A 26,114-nucleotide genomic window follows, 5' to 3' on the forward strand; every position below is an offset into this window, starting at 1 on the left:
ATCCATACCGCCCACTCTTGCCTCGTACCATCCATACAGCCCACTCTTTAGTCTTACCATCCATACAGCCCACTCTTTCCTCTTACGATCCATAGAGCCCACTCTTTCCTCTTACCATCCATACAGCCCACTCGTTCCTCTTACCATCCATTCAGCCCACTCGTGCCTCTTACCATCCATACACCGCACTCTTTAGTCTTACCATTCATACAGCCCACTCTTGCCTCTTACCATCCATACCGCCCACTCTTTCCTCTTACCGTCCATACAGCCCACTCTTGCCGTTTACCATCCATACACCCCACTCTTTAGTCTTACCATTCATACACCCCACTCTTTAACTTACAATTCATACAGCCCACTCATGTCACTTACCATCCATACCGCCCACTCTTGCCTCGTACCATCCATACAGCCCACTCTTTCCTCTTACCATCCATACAGCCCACTCGTTCCTCTTACCATCCATTCAGCCCACTCGTGCCTCTTACCATCCATACAGCCCACTATTTAGTCTTACCATCCATACACCCCACTCATGTCACTTACCATCCATACAGCCCACACTTTCCTCTTACCATCCATACAGCCCACACTTTCCTCTTACCATCCATACACCCCCACTCTTTAGTCTGACCATTCATACACCCCACTCTTTAGTCTTATCATCATTACAAGCCCACTCATGCCTCTTACCTTCCATACTGCCCACTCTTGCCTCTTACCATCCATACAGCCCACTCTTTCCTCTTACGATCCATAGAGTCCACTCTTTCCTCTTACCATCCATACAGCCCACTCGTTCCTTTTACCATCCATTCAGCCCACTCGTGCCTCTTACCATCCATACAGCCCACACTTTCCTCTTACCATCCATACAGCCCACACTTTCCTCTTACCATCCATACAGCCCACACTTTCCTCTTACCATCACCCCCACTCTTTAGTCTGACCATTCATACACCCCACTCTTTAGTCTTATCATCATTACAAGCCCACTCATGCCTCTTACCGTCCATACAGCCCACTCTTTAGTCTTACCATCCATACACCCCACTCTTTAACTTACCATTCATACAGCCCACTCATGTCACTTACCATCCATACAGCTCACTCTTGCCTCTTACCGTCCGTACTGCCCACTCTTTAGTCTTATCGTCATTACAAGCCCCCTCTTGCCTCATACCATCCTTTCAGCTTACTCTTTCCTCTTACCATCCATACAGCCCACACTTTACTCTTACCATCCATACAGCCCAATCTTGCCTCTTACCATCCATACACCTCCAGTATTTAGTCTGACCATTCACACCCCCCACTCTTTAGTCGTACCATTCATACACACCACTCTTTAGTCTTACCATCCATACAGCCCACTCTTGCCTCTTACCATCCATACACCGCACTCTTTAGTCTTACCATTCATACAGCCCCCTCTTGCCTCTTACCATCCAAACAGCCCACTCTTCCCTTTTACCATTCATACAGCCCCCTCTTGCCTCTTACCATCCATACAGCCCACTCTTTAGTCTTACCATTCATACAGCCCCCTCTTTCCTCTTACCATCCATACACCGCACTCTTTAGTCTTACCATTCATACAGCCCCCTCTTGTCTCTTACCATCCATACAGCCCACTCTTTCCTCTTACCATCCATAGAGCCCACTCTTTCCTTTTACCATCCATACAGCCCACTCTTTCCTTTTACCGTCCATACAGCCAACTCTAGCCTCTTACCATTCATACAGCCCACTCTTTCCTCTTACCGTCCATACAACCCACTCTTGCCGTTTACCATCCATACACCCCACTCTTTAGTCTTACCATTCATACACCCCACTCTTTAACTTACAATTCATACAGCCCACTCATGTCACTTACCATCCATACCGCCCACTCTTGCCTCGTACCATCCATACAGCCCACTCTTTAGTCTTACCATCCATACAGCCCACTCTTTCCTCTTACGATCCATAGAGCCCACTCTTTCCTCTTACCATCCATACAGCCCACTCGTTCCTCTTACCATCCATTCAGCCCACTCGTGCCTCTTACCATCCATACACCGCACTCTTTAGTCTTACCATTCATACAGCCCACTCTTGCCTCTTACCATCCATACCGCCCACTCTTTCCTCTTACCGTCCATACAGCCCACTCTTGCCGTTTACCATCCATACACCCCACTCTTTAGTCTTACCATTCATACACCCCACTCTTTAACTTACAATTCATACAGCCCACTCATGTCACTTACCATCCATACCGCCCACTCTTGCCTCGTACCATCCATACAGCCCACTCTTTCCTCTTACCATCCATACAGCCCACTCGTTCCTCTTACCATCCATTCAGCCCACTCGTGCCTCTTACCATCCATACAGCCCACTATTTAGTCTTACCATCCATACACCCCACTCATGTCACTTACCATCCATACAGCCCACACTTTCCTCTTACCATCCATACAGCCCACACTTTCCTCTTACCATCCATACACCCCCACTCTTTAGTCTGACCATTCATACACCCCACTCTTTAGTCTTATCATCATTACAAGCCCACTCATGCCTCTTACCTTCCATACTGCCCACTCTTGCCTCTTACCATCCATACAGCCCACTCTTTCCTCTTACGATCCATAGAGTCCACTCTTTCCTCTTACCATCCATACAGCCCACTCGTTCCTTTTACCATCCATTCAGCCCACTCGTGCCTCTTACCATCCATACAGCCCACACTTTCCTCTTACCATCCATACAGCCCACACTTTCCTCTTACCATCCATACAGCCCACACTTTCCTCTTACCATCACCCCCACTCTTTAGTCTGACCATTCATACACCCCACTCTTTAGTCTTATCATCATTACAAGCCCACTCATGCCTCTTACCGTCCATACAGCCCACTCTTTAGTCTTACCATCCATACACCCCACTCTTTAACTTACCATTCATACAGCCCACTCATGTCACTTACCATCCATACAGCTCACTCTTGCCTCTTACCGTCCGTACTGCCCACTCTTTAGTCTTATCGTCATTACAAGCCCCCTCTTGCCTCATACCATCCTTTCAGCTTACTCTTTCCTCTTACCATCCATACAGCCCACACTTTACTCTTACCATCCATACAGCCCAATCTTGCCTCTTACCATCCATACACCTCCAGTATTTAGTCTGACCATTCACACCCCCCACTCTTTAGTCGTACCATTCATACACACCACTCTTTAGTCTTACCATCCATACAGCCCACTCTTGCCTCTTACCATCCATACACCGCACTCTTTAGTCTTACCATTCATACAGCCCCCTCTTGCCTCTTACCATCCAAACAGCCCACTCTTCCCTTTTACCATTCATACAGCCCCCTCTTGCCTCTTACCATCCATACAGCCCACTCTTTAGTCTTACCATTCATACAGCCCCCTCTTTCCTCTTACCATCCATACACCGCACTCTTTAGTCTTACCATTCATACAGCCCCCTCTTGTCTCTTACCATCCATACAGCCCACTCTTTCCTCTTACCATCCATAGAGCCCACTCTTTCCTTTTACCATCCATACAGCCCACTCTTTCCTTTTACCGTCCATACAGCCAACTCTAGCCTCTTACCATTCATACAGCCCACTCTTTCCTCTTACCGTCCATACAACCCACTCTTGCCGTTTACCATCCATACACCCCACTCTTTAGTCTTACCATTCATACACCCCACTCTTTAACTTACAATTCATACAGCCCACTCATGTCACTTACCATCCATACCGCCCACTCTTGCCTCGTACCATCCATACAGCCCACTCTTTAGTCTTACCATCCATACAGCCCACTCTTTCCTCTTACGATCCATAGAGCCCACTCTTTCCTCTTACCATCCATACAGCCCACTCGTTCCTCTTACCATCCATTCAGCCCACTCGTGCCTCTTACCATCCATACACCGCACTCTTTAGTCTTACCATTCATACAGCCCACTCTTGCCTCTTACCATCCATACCGCCCACTCTTTCCTCTTACCGTCCATACAGCCCACTCTTGCCGTTTACCATCCATACACCCCACTCTTTAGTCTTACCATTCATACACCCCACTCTTTAACTTACAATTCATACAGCCCACTCATGTCACTTACCATCCATACCGCCCACTCTTGCCTCGTACCATCCATACAGCCCACTCTTTCCTCTTACCATCCATACAGCCCACTCGTTCCTCTTACCATCCATTCAGCCCACTCGTGCCTCTTACCATCCATACAGCCCACTATTTAGTCTTACCATCCATACACCCCACTCATGTCACTTACCATCCATACAGCCCACACTTTCCTCTTACCATCCATACAGCCCACACTTTCCTCTTACCATCCATACACCCCCACTCTTTAGTCTGACCATTCATACACCCCACTCTTTAGTCTTATCATCATTACAAGCCCACTCATGCCTCTTACCTTCCATACTGCCCACTCTTGCCTCTTACCATCCATACAGCCCACTCTTTCCTCTTACCATCCATAGAGCCCACTCTTTCCTCTTACCATCCATTTAGCCTACTCTTTCCTCTTACCATCCATACACCCCACTCTTTTGTCTTACCATCCATACAGCCCACTCTTTCCTTTTACCGTCCATACAGCCAACTCTAGCCTCTTACCATTCATACAGCCCACTCTTTCCTCTTACCGTCCATACAGCCCACTCTTGCCGTTTACCATCCATACACCCCACTCTTTAGTCTTACCATTCATACACCCCACTCTTTAACTTACAATTCATACAGCCCACTCATGTCACTTACCATCCATACCGCCCACTCTTGCCTCGTACCATCCATACAGCCCACTCTTTAGTCTTACCATCCATACAGCCCACTCTTTCCTCTTACGATCCATAGAGCCCACTCTTTCCTCTTACCATCCATACAGCCCACTCGTTCCTCTTACCATCCATTCAGCCCACTCGTGCCTCTTACCATCCATACACCGCACTCTTTAGTCTTACCATTCATACAGCCCACTCTTGCCTCTTACCATCCATACTGCCCACTCTTTCCTCTTACCGTCCATACAGCCCACTCTTGCCGTTTACCATCCATACACCCCACTCTTTAGTCTTACCATTCATACACCCCACTCTTTAACTTACAATTCATACAGCCCACTCTTGCCTCTTACCATCCATACCGCCCACTCTTGCCTCGTACCATCCATACAGCCCACTCTTTCCTCTTACCATCCATACAGCCCACTCGTTCCTCTTACCATCCATTCAGCCCACTCGTGCCTCTTACCATCCATACAGCCCACTATTTAGTCTTACCATCCATACACCCCACTCATGTCACTTACCATCCATACAGCCCACACTTTCCTCTTACCATCCATACACCCCCACTCTTTAGTCTGACCATTCATACACCCCACTCTTTAGTCTTATCATCATTACAAGCCCACTCATGCCTCTTACCTTCCATACAGCCCACTCTTTCCTCTTACCATCCATAGAGCCCACTCTTTCCTCTTACCATCCATTTAGCCTACTCTTTCCTCATACCATCCATTTAGCCTACTCTTTCCTCTTACCATCCATACACCCCACTCTTTTGTCTTACCATTCATACAACCCACTCTTTCCTCTTACCATCCATAGAGCCCACTCTTTCCTTTTACCATCCATTCAGCCTACTCTTTCCTCTTACCATCCATACAACCCACTCTTTTGTCTTACCGTCATTAAAAGCCAACTCGTGCCTCTTACTGTCCGTACTGCCCACCCGTTCCTCTTACCATTCATACAGCCCACTCTTTCCTCTTACCGTCCATACAGCCCACTCTTGCCGTTTACCATCCATACACCCCACTCTTTAGTCTTACCATTCATACACCCCACTCTTTAACTTACAATTCATACCGCCCACTCTTGCCTCTTACCATCCATACAGCCCACTCTTTCCTCTTACCATCCATACAGCCCACTCTTTTGTCTTACCGTCATTAAAAGCCAACTCGTGCCTCTTACTGTCCGTACTGCCCACTCTTTCCTCTTACCATTCATACAGCCCACTCGTTCCTCTTACCATCCATACACCCCACTCTTTAGTCTTACCATTCAAACACCCCACTCTTTAGTTTTGCCATTGATACAGCCCACTCTTGCCTCTTACCATCCATACAGCCCACTCTTACCTCTTACCATCCATACAGCCCACTCTTTAGTCTTACCATCCATACAGCCCACTCTTTCCTCTTACGATCCATAGAGCCCACTCTTTCCTCTTACCATCCGTACAGCCCACTCGTGCCTCTTACCGTCCATACACCCCACTCTTTAGTCTTACCATTCATACACCCCACTCTATCCTTTACCATCCATAAAGCCCAGTCTTTCCTCTTACCATCCATACAGCCCACTCACCGTCCATACAGCCCAGCCTTTCTTAGTTGTGGAGCTACATGATTTTTTCCACTCTTCGAAAGACTCACACAAAAGAGCTGTCGGGAGTGTGATCTCATACCATACAAGCCCCCAAAAATGTTCCTCGTGTGTGTGTGTGTGTGTGTGTGTGTGTGTGTGTGTGTGTGTGTGTGTGTGTGTGTGTGTGTGTGTGTGTGTGTGTGTGTGTGTGTGTGTGTGTGTGTGTGTGTGTGCGTGTGCGAGGGGTATGGTGTGTGTGTGAGGGGTATGGTCTGGGCCCCTCTAACAGAGACACTGACATTCAAGTTCGAGACAACTGCTTTGTCTGGGTGTAGACAAGGTGCTTGTTGCTAGCCTTCTGTCTTTGTATGCCTAGTGCCCGACGATGGGATGCTTTTTAAATAAGCAGACAATCAAAAGAAAGACAAATTCCTCCCTCCTATCTGTTATTGTAACCTTTTAAAAGCTATGCCCTTGTACACTTCTCCCTTTTTTCTTCAGATTTAATGCTTCATTCAATCCATTTTAATTCCACGGCACAACTGCAAACATTTAATGTTTGGCATTGAAAAATCAGCAAGTTTAGAGTTGTGTGGTTATTGGTTAGACATTTTTATTACTTCTATGTAGAATATTTGCTCTCTAGATATTTGACCTCAATTAAAATCGTTCTGCAAAGGTATACTTAACTTGTGTATCTGATGCAACAGTATCCCCTATGGCTTCTTGAGAATGTACTGCAAGACTTCTAATTCTTCAACAGCAACAGTCATCTCAAGCAAATCAGCCTTTTGTTTGTGGGGGTGTTAGGATACATTTTTCATATGAAGCAGGACACTTAGTACAGTCCTATTCAGTATGAATGTTTGTAACTTCATAGCTGGCCTTGTGGAAGCATGTGATTGTCTCTCCCCTGCCCAGGCGCTCACAGCTTGGTAGAGAACTGGCTCACACAAACTTCTGTGTTGTAGCTACAAGCTCGTCGCCGATTCCAACATGTTGAGCCCACTACCCTTCGGCACAGCAGAATGTTTCTGCAGCTGCCATTTTGTCCCCGTTCCTTACGTAAACAAAGGACAGATACAAATTAATGACCTAAATACACCCAGCTCCATCTGAGAGCAAATTGTATTCTTCAAGCAGATGTTCAGGAGCATAGCGTAGCTAGCAATAATGAAGGAGGTAAAGGTTCATTATTTTTCATGACACTTGGTTCATTATTTTTCATGACACTTTTAAACAATACATAGTTACTTAGGGTCATTAATAGTGGTGATATTTTTGTCTTTCTAATAACTATTTTTGGGACTTAAAGAAAATCCATAAGTGTCAACTTGATGTCATTGCTCCAGTCTAAGGAGTGAAATTCAATAAATGAAATAATGAAAAAGGTGCACATGTGATAATATTGCATGGACATAGTTAAAACTGATGTGAAAATAAAGGTGTAATGAATAGTTAATAAACCATTTAAAAATAATATTATGATGCCTTGATGTAGTTATTATGATGCCTTACAAACACTTACATGTTTCATAAACAATTTCATGCCTGTGAAAAGAGAAGAACATCTTCCAGTGATTGGGAGATGTAGGTGTTAAGTGTTGCTGGTGAAGGGGGGTGGCTTACAGCATATGACCATCTGTAGTAATGCCCCAATGAATAACGCTCACTGTGGTCAGTCCTTAATGCATCTGCAAGGCCAGGTTTGCAGAGCAGCTAGACATTAGATAAAGCTGATTTGTTTCTTGGAAAACTGTACTTGAGGAGCTTTGGCAGGAGGATGTGTGAGTGAGTGTGTGTGTTGTGTGTGGGGGGGGGTTCTCAACAAGCTGCTGCACATTTTCTCAGTTCCAGCCCACGCCTTAGTCAGCCAGATGTATTAACACACACACACTGGCCATGCAACAACCAGGGCCCAATTTAGATCCACAGCCCCCCCCCCCCCCCACACACACACACACTGGCCATGCAACTACAGTGGCCCAATCTAGAGCCACAGCCTCTCCTGACACACACAGACACACACAACATGGCATAGAAAAATGAATGATGCCAAGGCTTCCCTTACCTTCATTGCTGAAAGATATGAGAACACTATATCCATTATGATTATACACTAAGTACAGAATCACAGTCACTATAGTTAGTTCTGAAGAGCAATGCTAGAATATGTTGAATTACTCAGATGTGTAAGTATAGCTAATATATCGCATTAAATGATACACACTTGGGGTTCTGTGTAATTGTCAGTGTTGGGGAGCAGTGAACAACAAGTAACTAAACTACATTTTGCAGTAGCTTGGTGACAGGTGATAGTTTAACTAAATTCAAGTCAAGGTTATGTTTTCAGTAGTTAATTACTTTTAGCCATGTAGCGGTGTAGCCAACTACTGGAACTACACACTACCGTTTTACCATGTAGCGGTGTAGCCAACTACTGGAACTACACACTACTGTTTTATCGTGTAGCGGTGTAGCCAACTACAGGAACTACACAGTACTATTTGCAAAAATAAAATATGGGTGAAGTAGGCAAGAATTTACTTTATTTTTCTGGCATCAGACCTTCCTAATTCTCACTTGAAACATTGTTTGTGTGATTAATGGGCTAAATTAACATTCTGTAAATATCTGTTCTTGCCATTTGTAATCTGATATTTACATATAATAATTTTTCACAAAGTAATTTGGATGTAGTGAACTACTTTTTTAATGTAACTTTAGTTAAACTAAATATTTTTTAGGGTAGCTTTAGTGTAGCTTAACTTCCTCCAGTGTGAAGTAAAATGTAGCTTGGTAAACTATATTTTCAGAGTAGCTTCCCCAACATCGGTAATTGTAACATTTGATTGAGCTTGTATCTAATACATACAGGCCTCTGAGAAGTCCAGTCGGTTTAAACACTTATGAAACAAAATCAAGAAAAAAAAAAAAAAAAAGTACAATAATTTCAGCAGATGACATCTTCCTTCTGTTAAAATATGACTGTGGCTCCAAGCTGTATTAATAAGGATAATAAGCATTTAACTAATCTTCTAAATGTGCGGTAGTTTTGTGCCGACTGAATGGTACCCATGTTATTCACTCTTTATGTGACAAATTAAACACACACATTTACATTGGAGTTGAGTTTTAAGGTTCTTATAATTTATTGCAGTTTGCACACAATTGAAAAATTTCAACAACAGCACACCAAAAAAGTACAAAACTAAACAGCCTTAGAATTTACTCCTCTTGAGAAAAAACAAAACATACTATGATTGTCAAAGCTAAATGCTTAAATCCAGAAAAATAAACCAAATCTCACAGGGAAGCAAATATATTTGAATCAAAATCTGCTTCTTTTTCAGACAGTGATTGTCCTTTTTAACCGATTTCTTTCTATTTCCCCCCCTCCCCTCTCTTCATTGTCGTCTACATTTGAAAGTTTTTTCCCCCATTGGACCATTCCTGTTTTCAAGTAACCAAAGTTGGATTGATGTAAACGGAGATGCTTATTGGGTAATTTCACAGCTTCCTTTCCATTTCAAAAAGGTCAATAAACAGTCCAGTTACACACACTTTCAGTGAAAAAAAACAAGCTGTTTACAGTAGTTTAAGGCGGTCAAGTATAATAAGAAGTCAGCAATAATTGTAAATAAGTCTTCAAACAGAGAGCTAACTCACATATGATATATTTTCCATGGATGCAAAGAGATCAATTACCACTGTGCAAAATGCCATGAGTGTGTGCAGTTGGCAAGGAGCACCCATGTCACCAGCTGATGCTGCCACCACCATGTCCACTGAAGAGCAAACCTAACCCCCGGGCCAGTGTGGACCTGCCAGACATGCCAATGTGCAGACATTCATAACCATAATAATAACTGAGTTTGTGTAGAGTTCAACTTTTGCTTTTGTTTGATTGATTCCATGATTTTTGTGCACAAACATTTTTTTGAGTGCAGTTTTCTCAGAATGTTCACATTCCTAAAAATTTGAAAAATCCTAAATAAAATATTGAAATAAAGAACAGTTCAAATGAAAATGAGATATTATAATACTAAGGTTAATTCAATAATTTCAAATTAAATAAATCTCCTCTTGAATGTAATAGTATCCATGATTTCGTGAATCTATAATTTATAACTGTAATTTTCATATAGGCATATTTTCAGCAATAAATCTCAGTTAAATAAGCTTTAATGGTGCAATCAAGCATGTCAATTCTCCCCCTTCAAAAGCAAGGATTACGCTTTCAGTACAAAACACACACGTGTACATACATACAGTACGTACATAGGAGCACTCAAACAGATACACGCAGACATTCAAATTAGGAGCGTGTAGTGCTGCTCTCTGATTCTTCAGCTTTTACCATTTAAAACAGAAAGAACCTTCAGGAGTACACAGGCTTTACTGTTGAAACAGAAATAACCTTCAGGAGTACACAGGCTTTACTGTTGAAACAGAAATAACCTTCAGGAGTACTCAGGCTTTACTATTGAAACAGAAATAACCTTCAGGAGTACTCAGGCTTTACTATTGAAACATAAATAACCTTCAGGAGTACTCAGGCTTTACCATTGAAACAGAAATAACCTTCAGGAGTACTCAGGCTTTACCATTGAAACAGAAATAACCTTCAGGAGTACTCAGGCTTTACTATTGAAACAGAAATAACCTTCAGGAGTACTCAGGCTTTACCATTGAAACAGAAATAACCTTCAGGAGTACTCAGGCTTTACTATTGTAACAGAAATAACCTTCAGGAGTACTCAGGCTTTACTATTGAAACAGAAATAACCTTCAGGAGTACTCAGGCTTTACTATTGAAACAGAAATAACCTCCAGGAGTACTCAGGCTTTACTGTTGAAACAGAAATAACCTTCAGGAGTACTCAGGCTTTACTGTTGAAACAGAGATAACCTTCAGGAGTACTCAGGCATGAGCAGGTGAGCATCTCTCTCATAGATCAGTGTGAAACCTTCTCATTGGCCGCACAGTTAGAAACAGGTGCCAAATAAAAATATATAATAATAAATTACCCACAACGCTTACTTAATGTCGATGAGAAAGCAGAAAATACCAAAGCAGAATGTTAACTGGATATAGCTACAGTAGTTGGGAACCTTAACTCCCTGACCACCATGCAGCAGAGTAGACTGTGATGAAGTGCTGTGTGGGCGGGAGGCAAACACAGTAGAGGAGATCTTCAGTAGATTAGTTAGGTCACTACTGGCATTCAGCCCACACTGCCACCTCTGTCAGTCTGACGACAAACTTCACCTCACATTCCGTTACACAAACTCAAACCCAAGACCAGTGCATTGACAGAATATCTTCACAGCCCAGAAGAACATTTCAAAGGAGTCCCGACAGACTCTCAAAAAGAGCAGAGAAAATAAATAAACTACTTAAGAATGAAATAAGTTAATTTAGAATACACCCCCCCCCCAAAAAAAACAAGAAAATGTAAGATAAATCATATTCATGCATTTTCCATAACTGGAATATTCCGGGTTTCTTAACTGACTGCACCCTTGGATATTCACATAGTCTGTTCTATATTTGCTCAATTACAGTGTACAGTTATACAGTAATTCACATTTCAAATATACAGGTTGGACTTCATGCAATATCAGATCCCATTTTCCAAAACCAAATCCATAATCACTACAGAAACCTATAGGATACAGCCAAATGAAATTAAAGGGATGTTTAAAGGCTGCAGATAGATTTAAGAAATTGTATAATAATCATTCGTAAAGAATTTTAGAAAATACTTTAATTCATGTGAAAAAGGAAGCTGTACATTGCATGAGTGCCATATGTCTTTCATCAGTCAAGAGCTTAAGGAGCAGAAGCTTGTTAGAGCAGACCTCTTTCCACAGTTTCCTTAAACACACACACACACGCAAACGCACACACACACCAATGAAATTTGATAATAAAAATATAGTGCACTATATACACACATATTAATACACACACATATGTGTACTGGTATAAATTGATGATCACAGTACCCGTTTAGTGTATTCTAATAATCTTTAACGTCAATGTGTTACCTGAACACTTCATATGGTTGTCGTTGAAGGTGTGCCTTAGATTAAGGAGTGTATCTATACACAAGAAGATGACATAACACTGGCTGTTGATACCAGCGCCCATGTTTTTTTTATATGGAACTAAATCTGAACAAATAAAAGATTAGAACAGAACAAATGACTGGAACTGAAAACAGTAGTAACATCTTCATGTTCTATTAAAGTGCCATTTAAGCAGATTTTGTAATGTACGTACAAGAAACATGAGTGAATCAGACCCCTCTCCTACCCACAACCTGTGCTCCAACTCCCTTACCTCTCTGCCCAACCTTCACTGACACCTCTCTCATTTAGCTTAAAAACAAATAAGTCCTGATTATTTCAGCAGGCTTCACTTCCACAGTTCTTGAGAACTATCCTCTATGGCCCAGTCCCTGTGGAGGTTGGGCAGGTTGAGGCCTTCACTCTTAACAGAGAGCGAGTTGACCAGTTCGCAGTGGAACTTGCGGATGTGGCGGTACAGGTCCCCGGACTGGGTGAAGCGCCGCTCGCACCACTTGCACGCATGTGGCTTCTCTCGGGTGTGCACCACGGCGTGCCGGCTCAGGTTGTGAGAGTACTGGAAGCTCTTACCGCACGTGGTGCATGTGTATGGCTTCTCTCCAGAGTGAGTCCGCTCGTGGCGCTTCAGGGTGTACATGCAGGAGAACGTCTTGCCGCAGATGGAGCAGGTGGGCACGTTGATGTCGCTGGCGGGCTTGGCGCGCACGCCTTCCTGCTCGCGAAAGTGTGTGCTGAGGTGGATCTGGAGGATGTGCGGACTGGGAAACACCTTGTTGCACAGCGGGCACATGAAGATCTGAGTGTGAGGGGCGTTCAGCATGTTGGACACGTAGGGCAGCAGGGTGCTGTCGATGCTGGCCGTCTCAACCTGGGCCCTCTCACTCTCTCCACCCAGCATGTCATTATTGCTGACCTTGTCGTCACGCTCCAGCTCACTGGCCAGGGTGGCATCACGCAGGGCTGACAGGTGGGCCTCCAGGCGTCTGTGAGCATGGCTGCTGACCAAGTGGTGGTTCAGACCTCCGTTGGTTCTGGGAGTGGTGGCTTTGGGCCCGCTGTGGTCCATCTCGTAGTCGCCACTCACCAGGTCCTCATGGTCTGAGCCCGTGTTCTTCTCCTGCTTCACCTGGACCAGGGTACCCTGCAGGCTATCTGGCATCACCACACCACAGAAGTAAGGGTTATTGGATAAGGCCTCACTGGGCCCAGTCAGGCTGGACTTCACAGACAAGTCCAGGACACAGTCTGCATCCGACGACACTCTGCGGGAGCCACGGGAGCCCACAGACCTCCTGGACAGGGAGCCTATAGAGCTGCTGGGGCTGCCAGTTGGGGATTGCAGCTTGGGGGGACTGCCATGGGCGTCATCCTCCCCTGGGCTGGTGGCAGTGGCCGGGGTGCCTGCCCGGTCGGAGGGTAGCCTCATCCACAGGCTGCTGGAGTCCTGCTTGGACTCCAGGTCCTCATCATCACTGGGCAATAGGTCAGCTGTGGCTGGTTGGCCCGTGCTGCCCTCGGAGAAGCTCTCTACTTTGTCAGAACAGCTGGAAGCGTCCTCCTCCTTCTTGGTGCTGTCTGCCTCCGCAGTGGCTTTGTGCTTCAGCTTCTTCTTGCAGACCTTGACAATGTGGTACATGTGGAGGAAGCTGGCAGCAGCCAGCACATCCTCAACGGGCAGGGCTTTGAACTGGAGCTTCCCCTCGTACATGAACTCCAGCAGGAGAGCGAATGCTGGGGCTGTAACAATGTCGCTGTTCAGATGAACAATGTCCCTTTTGTCCAGCTGGTCCTTGTAAAAGAGATGGAAGTACATACTGCATGAAGCCAGCACTGCTCGATGGGCTCGGAACTGGGCATCGCCGACCAGCACAGTGGAATCACAAAGGAAACCCTGATGCCTCTGCTCACTCAGACACTGTAGCAAATGTCTGCTGTGGTCTGGGAACTCCATGATGTCTTCATAACCTAGAACAGACAGCAGATGTTAGAGGCACATTATTTTAGAAGATGTTAGAGGTACATTATTTTTGTTTTAGCTTATAGACAACCTGTCTGGATCCACTCACCCACTCAGCTCTCACTCTCTCACTCTCTCACCTCATGCACTCACTCACCCACTCTCTCACATACTCACCCACTCTCTCACTCACTCACCCTCTCACTCAATCTCTCACTCAATCTCTCACTCACTCACTCAATCACTCACTCAATCTCTCTCTCACTTACTCACTCACCCACTCTCTCACTCACCCACCCTCTCTCTCACTCACTCACTCACTCACTCACTTTCCCTCACTCACTCTCTCTCACTCACCCAAAAGGGAACAAAAATTTGCTTACACAAGAAATCCTTGACATTTTAAACTACATTTACAAAACTGTCACTAAAACATCACCAAAGATACATTTTTCGTTTTAGATTTTGCTAACATGTTTTACCACCAACAAACTCCAACTTTCAGACACACAAACACCAAATAAAAAACAGGTAGAGTCTAATTGCTCCATAAACCTAAATGTTTCCGGATGATATTTGGGAGAGGTGTTGCTCTAGACTGCGACCAATGGCTGCTCCACATGATCACAGAGAGGCTTCAGCAGCTGACCTCCTGGTCACACAGATGCCCGCCCGCCTGCTAACTGAACTGCTTCCACGCTTTACTCTCCCAGCTCCTAGTCAGGTTATTTTTAATAACCCACATTGGCCTGGCCAGCCTCTTTAGGTAACAGGATTTCAGGTACACATGCAATCCTCACATACACAAGCTACCAATTCCAGAGGCCTACTGTAAGTATACTGAGAATAACGACTGTACACACGGAATTGAAGGGTTTTAAAAATTAGGGTTTTGGTAATTACAAAAGGCCTTTTATTGTCAACTCCCACTGCTATTTATATTTGCTAAAAAGAGAGTCCTATTCCAGAAATACATTTCATTAAATAAACTTGAATAATAACAGATTCATACTTTTGAATGAGAAAAAAAAAGATCACACCTGTTAACCAAGTATCTTTTTTTTGCCTGAAATAATACATGAGCTTGAACATTAAGCAGTTAAATAAACCCTTTTGAATGTGAGTGAACAAGTGTGCGATCCCCTTCACTGGAGCAGAGTTCAGATTTTCCTTAATGGGAGACTTACAGGGACAAGGATGTCCAACCCCCCAGCCAACTCCCACCACCCCACGCTCCCCCTCCTCAAATCTTTCTAGAAACCGCACTTCCTCGCTAAAGAGAACCGGCACTGAAGATTTACAGTACAATCACTTTAAGTGCCCTGTAGTCTACAGCTATCCTAATCCTTAAGATGGCTAAAAATAAAGATAGTAGGACAACTCACAAGGTAGCAGCGATCAAATTAGGGGTCTGTCAGGACAGAGAGGGACGGAGAAGGAGGCTTACAAACATCTGATCCAGCTGACTGTGGCCATATGGCAGCTGCTGCCCAGATAAAGAGATTAAGACTAGGAGGAGTGCGATTACAGCTGTCTAGCCAATTCAGGCAGCTCAAATCTGCAACTTCTAAATTAGTCACCACCAACAGAAAAAATGAACACAAGTCAGGGAAAGAGGACATCAGGCTTTCAAGTAATTTCAAAGCCAGTTATTTTTTATTGAACCTTTATTTAACTAGGCAAGTCAGTTAAGAACAAATTCTTATTTACAATGACGGCCTACCGGGGAACAGTGAGTTAACTGCCTTATTCAGGGGCAGAACGACAGCTCGGGGATTCCGATCAAGCAACCTTTCGGTTACTGGCCCAACGCTCTAACCACTAGGCTACCTGCAGCCCCAAAAGTCAGATTTAAAAGGTTTAATTATTCTTAGTAGAAATTACCCTATAGACTTGTATTATTATTATTATTATTTTTTACATTGTTTGTGGATGTTTTAACCAGAATAACTTTGAGTATAAAGATTTACAATTTTGGTAGTAGCAGTTATCTGTTGGATCAGATTTGATAAATTAATACTGTGTTTACCAGACAATAAATACACGTTAAATTGCATTTAATCATTAGTTAAACACAAGAAAGGTATTTTGGTTGAAACAAATGACAATAATTTCAACAAACATTCAACTCCAAGCCCAACTTGCTCACTACAAACCAGAGAAAAACTAGGAAGGCTCTTCCTGACTACACCAGTCCCCTGCTTAGCTACAGTAAACAACTACTGTACACATACAAAACACGTAGACTAAATCCTTCACTTCCTATTCCATAGAGCTCTGACTAAAAGTAGCCTGACCCTGGGAAAAGCCCTGGAAAAGCCAGAGCTACTCATACAAAACAAAACCCTCTCAGGGCCCCGGACCCCTTCCCACAGTACCTGCAGTATGCATCAACTTGATTAAGTCCACTGTAGTAGAAAAGCTGGGCCGGCTGCAGCTCTTTTGCAGAATCAATGAGGGGGTAGGAGAGAAAAAAAATGCAAACTGTGGAAGACAGATGCAAAGCGGAGGAGCTGTTGGAGGGGAATGAGATACCTCCTCCTGCACACAGATCCGCACACACACTAACTCCCAGTCTGTGCATTAGAATAAAAGACTGGGGGATGGCAGCCTGTCAGCTGCTCTGACATCATGTTCAGATGGAAATGCTACCTCCAGCTGTGCTCCTTTTACAGCCATATGCTACTCCTCTACACTCTGCCACCAGCCTCTCCTTTATATAACTTTGTTTATTTTTTTCTCCTCTCGCTAAAAAAAAGGGGGTACATGTATTGAGGTGCTTGGGTGGAAAACTAGACAACTTCCCCCTACCTCTTCACTCTAAAGGATAACTTTAGAAAATAGGTCTGTGTGAAAACCAACACTTTTTTTCTAACCTAGTTTCCTGCACAGTGAATTTAAATACCCTCAAGTTTTTTTTTGACGCCTGCTCTCCTTCCAGTAACCATAAACAAAGGCCAGCACAGCACATTTGTAACTGACAGATCCACGCAGCTGATATTGTTTTCAACTTTTTTATGGTTCACTGCCCTTGCCATTACCGTAATTCATTTGCCTAACCCTTTGGACAACTGACAGAAAAATGTATAAAATAACAATGGGAACAATCCTATTGACCTCATGGGTGATATTCTAAATAAAACTAAAACTACACTATTCCTTAATGGGCTGCCTAAAACTGACTACAGCTTCTGCTTTCTTTTGTGAAAGTATTCCACTCTTTCGTGTGAATATTTCAGGGGGTATTTTTATTCCGCAAGGAATTAATTTATCTGCCATGAGAATGGATCACAGCCACACATCTATATGAAGCCCATTATTATTCATATGAAACAATAACAATAATAAACAATAACAATAGACTGCTCACGCACATTGGCTAACCGGGCTATCTGCATTGTGTCCCACCACCCACCACGCCCTCTTTTATGCTGCTGCTACTCTCTGTTCATCATATATGCATAGTCACTTTAACCATATCTACATGTACGTACTACCTCAATCAGCCTGACTAACCGGTGTCTGTATGTAGCCTCGCTACTGTATATAGCCTGTCTTTTTACTGTTGTTTTATTTCTTTACTTACCTATTGTTCACCTAACACCTTTTTTGCACTATTGGTTAGAGCCTGTAAGAAAGCATTTCACTGTAAGGTCTACACCTGTTGTATATTGGGGCACGTGACAAATAAACTTTGATTTGATCATATATTTTTTTGAAATTGTGTAGCCTATATAGATGTGAACTTTACATTCAAGACATTCAACATGTTCCTGTTGACATAAGGGGCATTTTTTAAATGTATTTTATTTTTTATTTCACCTTTATTTAACCAGGTAGGCCAGTTGAGAACAAGTTCTCATTTACAACTGCGACCTGGCCAAGATAAAACAAAGCAGTGCGACACAAACAACACAGAGTTACACAAACATACACAAACGTACAGCCAATAACACAATAGAAAAATCTATATAAAGTGTGTGCAAATGTAGTAAGATTAGGGAGGTAAGGCAATAAATAGGTCATAGTGGTGAAATACTTACAATTTAGCAATTAAATACTGGAGTGATAGATGTGCCGAAGATTAATGTGTAAGTAGAGATACTGGGGTGCAAAGGAGCAAAAAAATAAATAACAATATGGGGATGAGGTAGTTGGGTGGGCTATTTACAGATGGGCTGTGTACAGGTGCAATGATCGGTAAGCTGCTCTGACAGCTGATGCTTAAAGTTAGTGAGGGAGATATAAGACCCCAGCTTCAGTGATGTAATATAATTCACAAGTTTTGTTGTGAAAATGTACAAGATCAAAACCTTTAGGAATTAATTGCAATTTATGCTAATGTATGTAGCTTATACTTTAGAAAGAGGAGAAACACACGAATATATAGGCTATATGTAGGCTGATAGAACAAACATATTGCCAGATATCTTATGTTATTCATATATATCTTTAAATTACCTTCAAATCAGTGACGCTGCACGCAAATGGGAAAATTGGAGTTGCACCTAAGTATTACCGATTCAGGATCCGAGGCTTTTCACAGAACATAGCATATTACTTTCACGAAAAAGGATATCATGTATCATTAAATAGCCCTAGAGTGTGTTTGGGTAAGAATGTTACAACATTAATATTACAACTTGCAACACATAACACTTAATCCAATTATATATATTGTGCCATTGCCTTTCTTTGGATTAGCCTAGTCTACAAAAATATCAAAAGCCAGGAAACAACTGTCATAAATTAGCCATTACTTCCATAAACTTCTTGAGACCGGACATGACACACTACTCCCGATACAAGCAACTGATCAATGTATCTGTCAACCTCTGTAGGCTACTCCTCCGGGGTCTGGCTACCAACATTTCTCTGCGCTGCTGGTTCCAGATTGGAAAACTGTCACGAGCAACACAACAGAACATTCGCAAGACTACAAATACAATATCTCGCGCGCGCACACACTAACGCAATCAAGCTAGCTAGCCACGGTGGCTAACAAAAAAAAAGTAAACGTTCGATCAGTAGTAGGCTATAGCAGTTCTGTAGCAGGCCCCGATGCAATGCCGACAGGCACTACGAAGGAGCTAACATAGCAACTATTATGTGAACACAACAGTCGCTAGAAATGATGATTACTTTTTCCCCTTTCATTCTTTAACCTCCTTTCATCACCCTTTCGGACTGTGGTATTAAAGGCACTTACAGACAACAAGCTCCAACGTCTACCTGCGTCCTTCGTCAAATCCTCTTGAGGTTGAAAAATAACTAGATTGACTTTCAACAAATGTCCATAACAACCTGCAGTGGCAGGAAAGACGGACCGAGCGAGCGGAGAGAGAAGGGCTGCGGCAGCCAGATGTTTCCGAGCTGTTGCTACTAAACTCCAGCTACGGTAGAGGCGTCTGACTGACAGCGCAAAAGCCAATAGTGCTTGTGATAAGAAAAGTGAAGGCAAATTGGAAGCAGTCGTTGAAGAGGGAGGGATATGTCTACTGGGTGTAGGTTGACACCAGACAACAGTGAGAAGGCAGAAAAAAGGCCAAGCGAACTGGTTCCCTGAACAGACTGGCGCAGAGCACAGTGAGCAAGAGGCTGAGCGCAGGGTTTCGTGGGTACTGTAGTCATGCTTCGACCAATAGAGAGGAAGAACAGGTGCACTACCTTCATATTCTTGAAAGAAAAACTTTTGTCACCGGGTACAAAATGAGGACTGCAACGAAAAGGTCTGCGAATATAAGGCAATTGACGCGTAAAATAACTGCGTTGGAAGCGAGCAGAATGCATCAAGGTAGCACAGTCAATTGTTCATTCATTGGTTTGAATAAAGTGATTTTCTTTCTAGGCAATTTTTTCTGACTTTAGTAATTTTCCTATTGCCATGGGATAGCCTATATATTTTGCAAGAATATTAAATAGTTTATGCATAATGTCATGATGAATAGGTTAGCCTATCATAGTAGTCCTATGTCTATAGTCCTATCATTAGGCAATGCTTAGCCGACTAAACTCAACTTCGTGATTTACGTTGGAGTTGGGCGGTGACTAGCGTGGGCGGACTGGAGCTCCGACATCACATAAAATGTACTTTTTTATTTTTTTTAAACTACTGATTTCAGCAACCAAAGAAACGCTACCTGAAACCAGTAGCTTAAAAAAATATATCTAAACTTAATTTTATGTGATGTCGGATTACCCTTCCGCCCACGCTAGTTGCAGCTCGACTCCATAGTAAATCACGGAGTTGAGGTTAGTCGGCCAAACTATGCGAAACTATCAGCAGGTTCATTCACTAGCGATAAAAGAATGGCCTACGTCTCTGTTTATTACAGTGTCTCAGGGACATACAATAACCATGTCTTGGTTTGATGTCGAATACGTCCACTCTCACGTCAATAATTAGCCTAAAGTAATTAAAAACGAAAAGGCTACTTTGTATTTTTATTTGTAATATATGTTATATTGTACAACACTATAACTTAATTTAGAGACGAGCAACATTATGCTGGAGTTGCATGTCTCCTTTGATGTGAGACTTAGGTTATATCTTATAGGCAAGATATTCTAAGACTGAAAGGCAAGATATTCTAAGACTTATAGGCAAGATATTCTAAGACTTGGTGAGAACATTATTGGTGAGAAACACGTTATAAAACATTATATACTGTATTATAATATGGAGGTTCAAACTTCAGTCAATTTTGAGACATTTCATTAGAACATCCAGTTTTTTGCACCGAGTGCCACGGCAGTGATCACCCATGCAGGACCGTTAATCTGGAGAACAAGAGAATCAGTTTGTGACTACAATCACAACGAACAAAAATATAGGGGCCCAAAAGTTATCATACTGAGAGGTATTTCATGAATTTTCGAAGTGGTATGATGTTATGTAGAGGACCACAATGGAAATAAGTCCCAGACTTTATTGTGTGTTATCCTCAATGATTTTATTCATGTGCATGTATGGCTTTTAAGTTTTATGTGTGCTTGTTTTTTTTAAATGGTCGATTTAATAAACTAAACTAAAAAACAAAAAAAAACTATGTCTTACAGATGCTCCATATGGACATAAATACCAAATAACAGGTTGCTTGTGTTGAGGTTGTAGTGGAAATCCAGTCTGGACATTTACATTCCTAAATTCGTCCCAGTAAACTAATTGGCGTTACTAATACAGTTCAAAACACAGTAATGATTCACAGTAGTTAATCAAAAATACATTACATCTTTAAATGCACATAATGGCCTCATTATGTGACAAATTAGTGAATGTTAGCAGCATTGTTTGTAACAGGTTTACAATCCAGTAGTTGCTCTCTCTGATTATAGGAAAGCTCTGAGTAATTGTCTATGTACCCAATTTGTATAACTGCTTCTTCATCTTCTGAAGATTTTAGAAAACAAGCAGGTATTGAGAAAATGCCCACTACATATTTTGAAAAAGTTATTCCATATTTGAACAATGTTTTAAAAAACCTACTATTTGTGGATGGCTTGACATGAATGATCTTATTGATACTTAGGTTTCACTTTTTCACTTCTGAAATGTGTATTATTGTCAGAGTTTGAAACCTGATTGAAACCTGACGCCATTGTGTTGTGCTCCTCCATCATTCAGAATCCCCTGTGATTTACATAAACATTTTTACTTTAAAACTCCATTTGATCCCAAAATGATTTTTGAGTCAACAGATGCTGGCAGGAACAGACTTGTGCCAAAACAGAGATCTTTGATATTGTTCTTTCTGCAGTTCTCTGTTCAAAACCAATGTCAAAGATGATTTCTAAATGTTGCCCATTTAGAGATGCCTTTTCATTTAGCAGTGAAGGACATTGAGAAAAGTAATTTTCATCCTAACAATATAAAGGATGAAAATGCACCAGTTTAATTTTGAGCAACATGATGTATGTGACAATTAAACATTCCACAAATGCATTACATTTCTTTGCAATTATATTATTGGTAATAAATCATTTATTATCTTCGTATATGTGTCAATATAAGGTTGGATATTTACATATGGCAGCAAATTAATTTCTCTGCATTTTGAGAGAGAGAGAGAGAGAGAGAGAGAGAGGGAGAGGCCTGTCTCTACAGTGATATACTATACACCAGCCTCTCCTTCTGCATTCCTTCCTCTTGGGGTCACTGTGGATTCCATGTTTGGGCTCCACATCTCTCTGACTGTCACTGTTACAGGCAGAAAATCTTTAATAGCGATCGATGCCCACTATAGTAATCACATATTCAACATCCATTTTTTATGATGATAAATGATTAAATTAGGATAAAAATATTATTGATTTGTTTGTAAATGTAAATTACGTCAGTGTTCTCTATAAGGTCTTGTACATATCTTGTACATTTTTTCTTTTACACTTGTTTGGTTTCTTTACATGACACAGATGCCAACAGAGAATGTCTGTTACATAGAAGTTATGTTTGGATCGTCTTATAGTTCTATTTGCCATTCTAAGCTAAACAAAGCAACAAACTAAAATACATTTTTAAGCAAGGTCTGTAAGAAGGTCTTTTCAACAGAGTACACAAAATCCCCCTCCATGTCCTCAATAACGATACACAATGACATGAAAACCTTTGTGCCCTATGAGTTCTGTAACAGATCACTCACCATTATTGCTGGTCTGTGACTCAACGACTTTGCCGTCGGTCAGAGGGGAATTTTTATTTATTTATTTATTTTTATCTCACCTTTATTTAACCAGGTAGGCTAGTTGAGAACAAGTTCTCATTTGCAACTGCGACCTGGCCAAGATAAAGCATAGCAATTCAACACATACAACAACACAGAGTTACACATGGAATAAACAAAACATACAGTCAATAATACAGTAGAACAAATAAAACAAAAAGTATATATACAGTGAGTGCAAATGAGGTAAGATAAGGGAGTTAAGGCAATAAATAGGCCATGGTGGCGAAGTAATTACAATATGTCAATTAAACACTGGAATGGTAGATGTGCAAGTAGAGATACTGGGGTGCAAAGGAGCAAGATAAATAAATAAATACAGTATGGGGATGAGGTAGATAGATGGGCTGTTTACAGATGGGCTATGTACAGGTGCAGTAATCTGTGAGCTGCTCTGACAGCTGGTGCTTAAAGCTAGTGAGGGAGATATGGGTCTCCAGCTTCAGTGATTTTTGCAGTTCGTTCCAGTCATTGGCAGCAGAGAACTGTAAGGAAAGGCGACCAAAGGAGGAATTGGGGGTGACCAGTGAGATATACCTGCTGGAGCGCGTGCTACGAGTGGGTGCTGCTATCGTGACCAGTGAGCTGAGATACGGCGGGGCTTTACCTAGCAGAGACTTGTAGATAACCTGTAGCCAGTGGGTTTGGCGACGAGTATGAAGCGAGGGCCAACCAACGAGAGCGTACAGGTCGCAGTGGTGGGTAGTATATGGGGCTGTGGTGACAAAACGGATGGCACTGTGATAGACTGCATCCAATTTGTTGAGTAGAGTGTTGGAGGCTATTTTATAGATGACATCGCCGAAGTCTAGGATCGGTAGGATGGTCAGTTTTACGAGGGCATGTTTGGCAGCATGAGTGAAGGATGCTTTGTTGCGATATAGGAAGCCGATTCTAGATTTAATTTTGGATTGGAGATGCTTAATGTGAGTCTGGAAGGAGAGTTTACAGTCTAACCAGACACCTAGCTATTTGTAGTTGTCCACGTATTCTAAGTCAGAGCCGTCCAGAGTAGTGATGCTGGACGGGCGGGCAGGTGCGGGCAGTGATCGATTGAATAGCATGCATTTAGTTTTACTTGCATTTAAGAGCAGTTGGTGGCCAAGGAAGGAGAGTTGTATGGTATTGAAGCTCGTCTGGAGGTTAGTTAACACAGTGTCCAAAGAGGGGCCAGAAGTATACAGAATGGTGTCGTCTGCGTAGAGGTGGATCAGAGAATCACCAGCAGCAAGAGCGACATCATTGATGTATACAGAGAAGAGAGTCGGCCCGAGAATTGAACCCTATGGCACCCCCATAGAGACTGCCAGAGGTACGGACAACAGGCCCTTCGATTTGACACACTGAACTCTATCTAAGAAGTAGTTGGTAAACCAGGCGAGGCAATCATTTGAGAAACCAAGGCTGTCAAGTCTGCCAATAAGAATGTGGTGATTGACAGAGCCGAAAGCCTTGGCCAGGTCAATGAATATGGCTGCACAGTAATGTCTCTTATCGATGGCGCTTTTGATATCGTTTAGGACCTTGAGTGTGGCTCAGGTGCACCCATGACCAGCTCTGAAACCAGATTTCATAGCGGAGAAGGTACGGTGGGATTCGAAATGGTTGGTAATCTGTTTGTTAACTTGGCTTTCGAAGACCTTAGAAAGACAGGGTAGGATAGATATAGGTCTGTAGCATTTTGGGTCTAGAGTGTCTCCCCCTTTGAAGAGTGGGATGACCGTGGTAGCTTTCCAATCTTTGGGAATCTCAGACAATACAAAAGAGAGGTTGAACAGGCTAGTAATAGGGGTTGCAACAATTTTGGCAGATCATTTTAGAAAGGGTCCAGATTGTCTAGCCCGGCTGATTTGTAGTGGTCCAGATTTTGCCGCTCTTTCAGAACATCAGCTATCTGGATTTGGGTGACGGAAAAATGGTGGGGGCTTGGGCGGGTTGCTGTGGAGGGTGCCGGGCAGTTGACCGGGGTAGGGGTAGCCAGGTGGAAAGCATGGCCAGCCGTAGAGAAATGCTTATTGAAATTCTCAATTATAGTGGATATATCGGTGGTAACAGTGTTTCCTAGCCTCAGAGCAGTGGGCAGCTGGGAGGAGGTGTTCTTATTCTCCATGGACTTTACAGTGTCCCAGAACTTTTTTGAGTTTGTACTACAGGATGCAAATTTCTGTTTGAAAAAGCTAGCCTTAGCTTTCCTAACTGCCTGTGTATATTTGTTCCCAACTTCCCTTAAAAGTTGCATTTCATGGGGGCTAATCGATGCTATTGCAGAACGCCATAGGATGTTTTGGTGCTGGTCAAGGGCAGACAGGTCTGGAGTGAACCAAGGACTATATCTATTCCTAGTTTAAATTGTTTTGAATGGGGCATGCTTATTTAAGATGGTGAGCAAGGCACTTTTAAAGAATAACCAGCCATCCTCTACTGACGGGATGAGGTCAATGTCATTCCAGGATACCCCGGCCAGGTCGATTAGAAAGGCCTTCTCATAGAAGTGTTTTAGGGAGCGTTTGACAGTGATGAGGGGTGGTCGTTTGACCGCAGACCAATTACGGACGCAGGCAACGAGGCAGTGATTGCTGAGATCTTGATTGAAAACAGCAGAGGTGTATTTGGAGGGCGAATTAGTTAGGATGATATCTATGATATCTATGAGGGTACCAACATGGTTGGTTAAGGCATATTGAGCAGGGCTAGAGGCTCTACAGTGAAATAAGACAGTAATCACTAACCAGGACAGTAAAAGATGAGGCATATTGATATTAGAGAGAAGCATGCGTAGCCAAGTGATCATATGGATCCAGTGAGTGGTTTGGCTGGCTGGGGACACGGTGATTCAGACAGTTAGCAGGCCGGGGCTGATAAGCTAGCAGTTAGTAGGCCGGGGCTAACAAGCTAGCAGTTAACAGACCGGGGATA

At 42.8% G+C, this 26,114-nt stretch overlaps 1 protein-coding gene across 3 annotated transcripts; it reads right to left on the bottom strand.

Moving 5' to 3' along the window:
* Positions 1 to 9,553: 9,553 nt before the first annotated feature.
* On the bottom strand, positions 9,554 to 20,427 carry LOC139571435 (zinc finger and BTB domain-containing protein 18-like). Of its 3 annotated transcripts, none has more exons than XM_071394305.1 (2): positions 19,688 to 20,427; positions 9,554 to 14,486 (listed from the first exon to the last, which is right to left on the bottom strand). In XM_071394305.1, the coding sequence occupies exon 2, from the start codon at positions 14,470 to 14,472 to the stop codon at positions 12,850 to 12,852; it is 1,623 nt and encodes a 540-aa protein (XP_071250406.1). In that variant the 5' UTR covers positions 14,473 to 14,486; positions 19,688 to 20,427; the 3' UTR covers positions 9,554 to 12,849. The 3 variants fall into 3 exon arrangements, with proteins under 3 accessions (XP_071250406.1, XP_071250405.1, XP_071250407.1); XM_071394304.1 differs by lacking the exon at positions 19,688 to 20,427 and adding an exon at positions 16,857 to 17,359; XM_071394306.1 differs by lacking the exon at positions 19,688 to 20,427 and adding an exon at positions 15,034 to 15,662.
* Between the last annotated feature and the right edge of the window lie 5,687 nt (positions 20,428 to 26,114).

The sequence above is a fragment of the Salvelinus alpinus genome, chromosome 3, assembly GCF_045679555.1.
Source record: "Salvelinus alpinus chromosome 3, SLU_Salpinus.1, whole genome shotgun sequence".
Taxonomy (NCBI): Eukaryota; Metazoa; Chordata; class Actinopteri; order Salmoniformes; family Salmonidae; genus Salvelinus; species Salvelinus alpinus.

Coding starts and splice junctions, on each gene's coding strand:
- LOC139571435 (XM_071394306.1), bottom strand. CDS start 15,100: ATGTGGAGCAGCCATTGGTCGCAGTCTAGAGCAACACCTCTCCCAAAT. Junction 14,487..15,033: donor TATCATCCGGAAACATTTAG/GTTTATGGAGCA, acceptor TGTCTGTTCTAG/GTTATGAAGACATCATGGAG.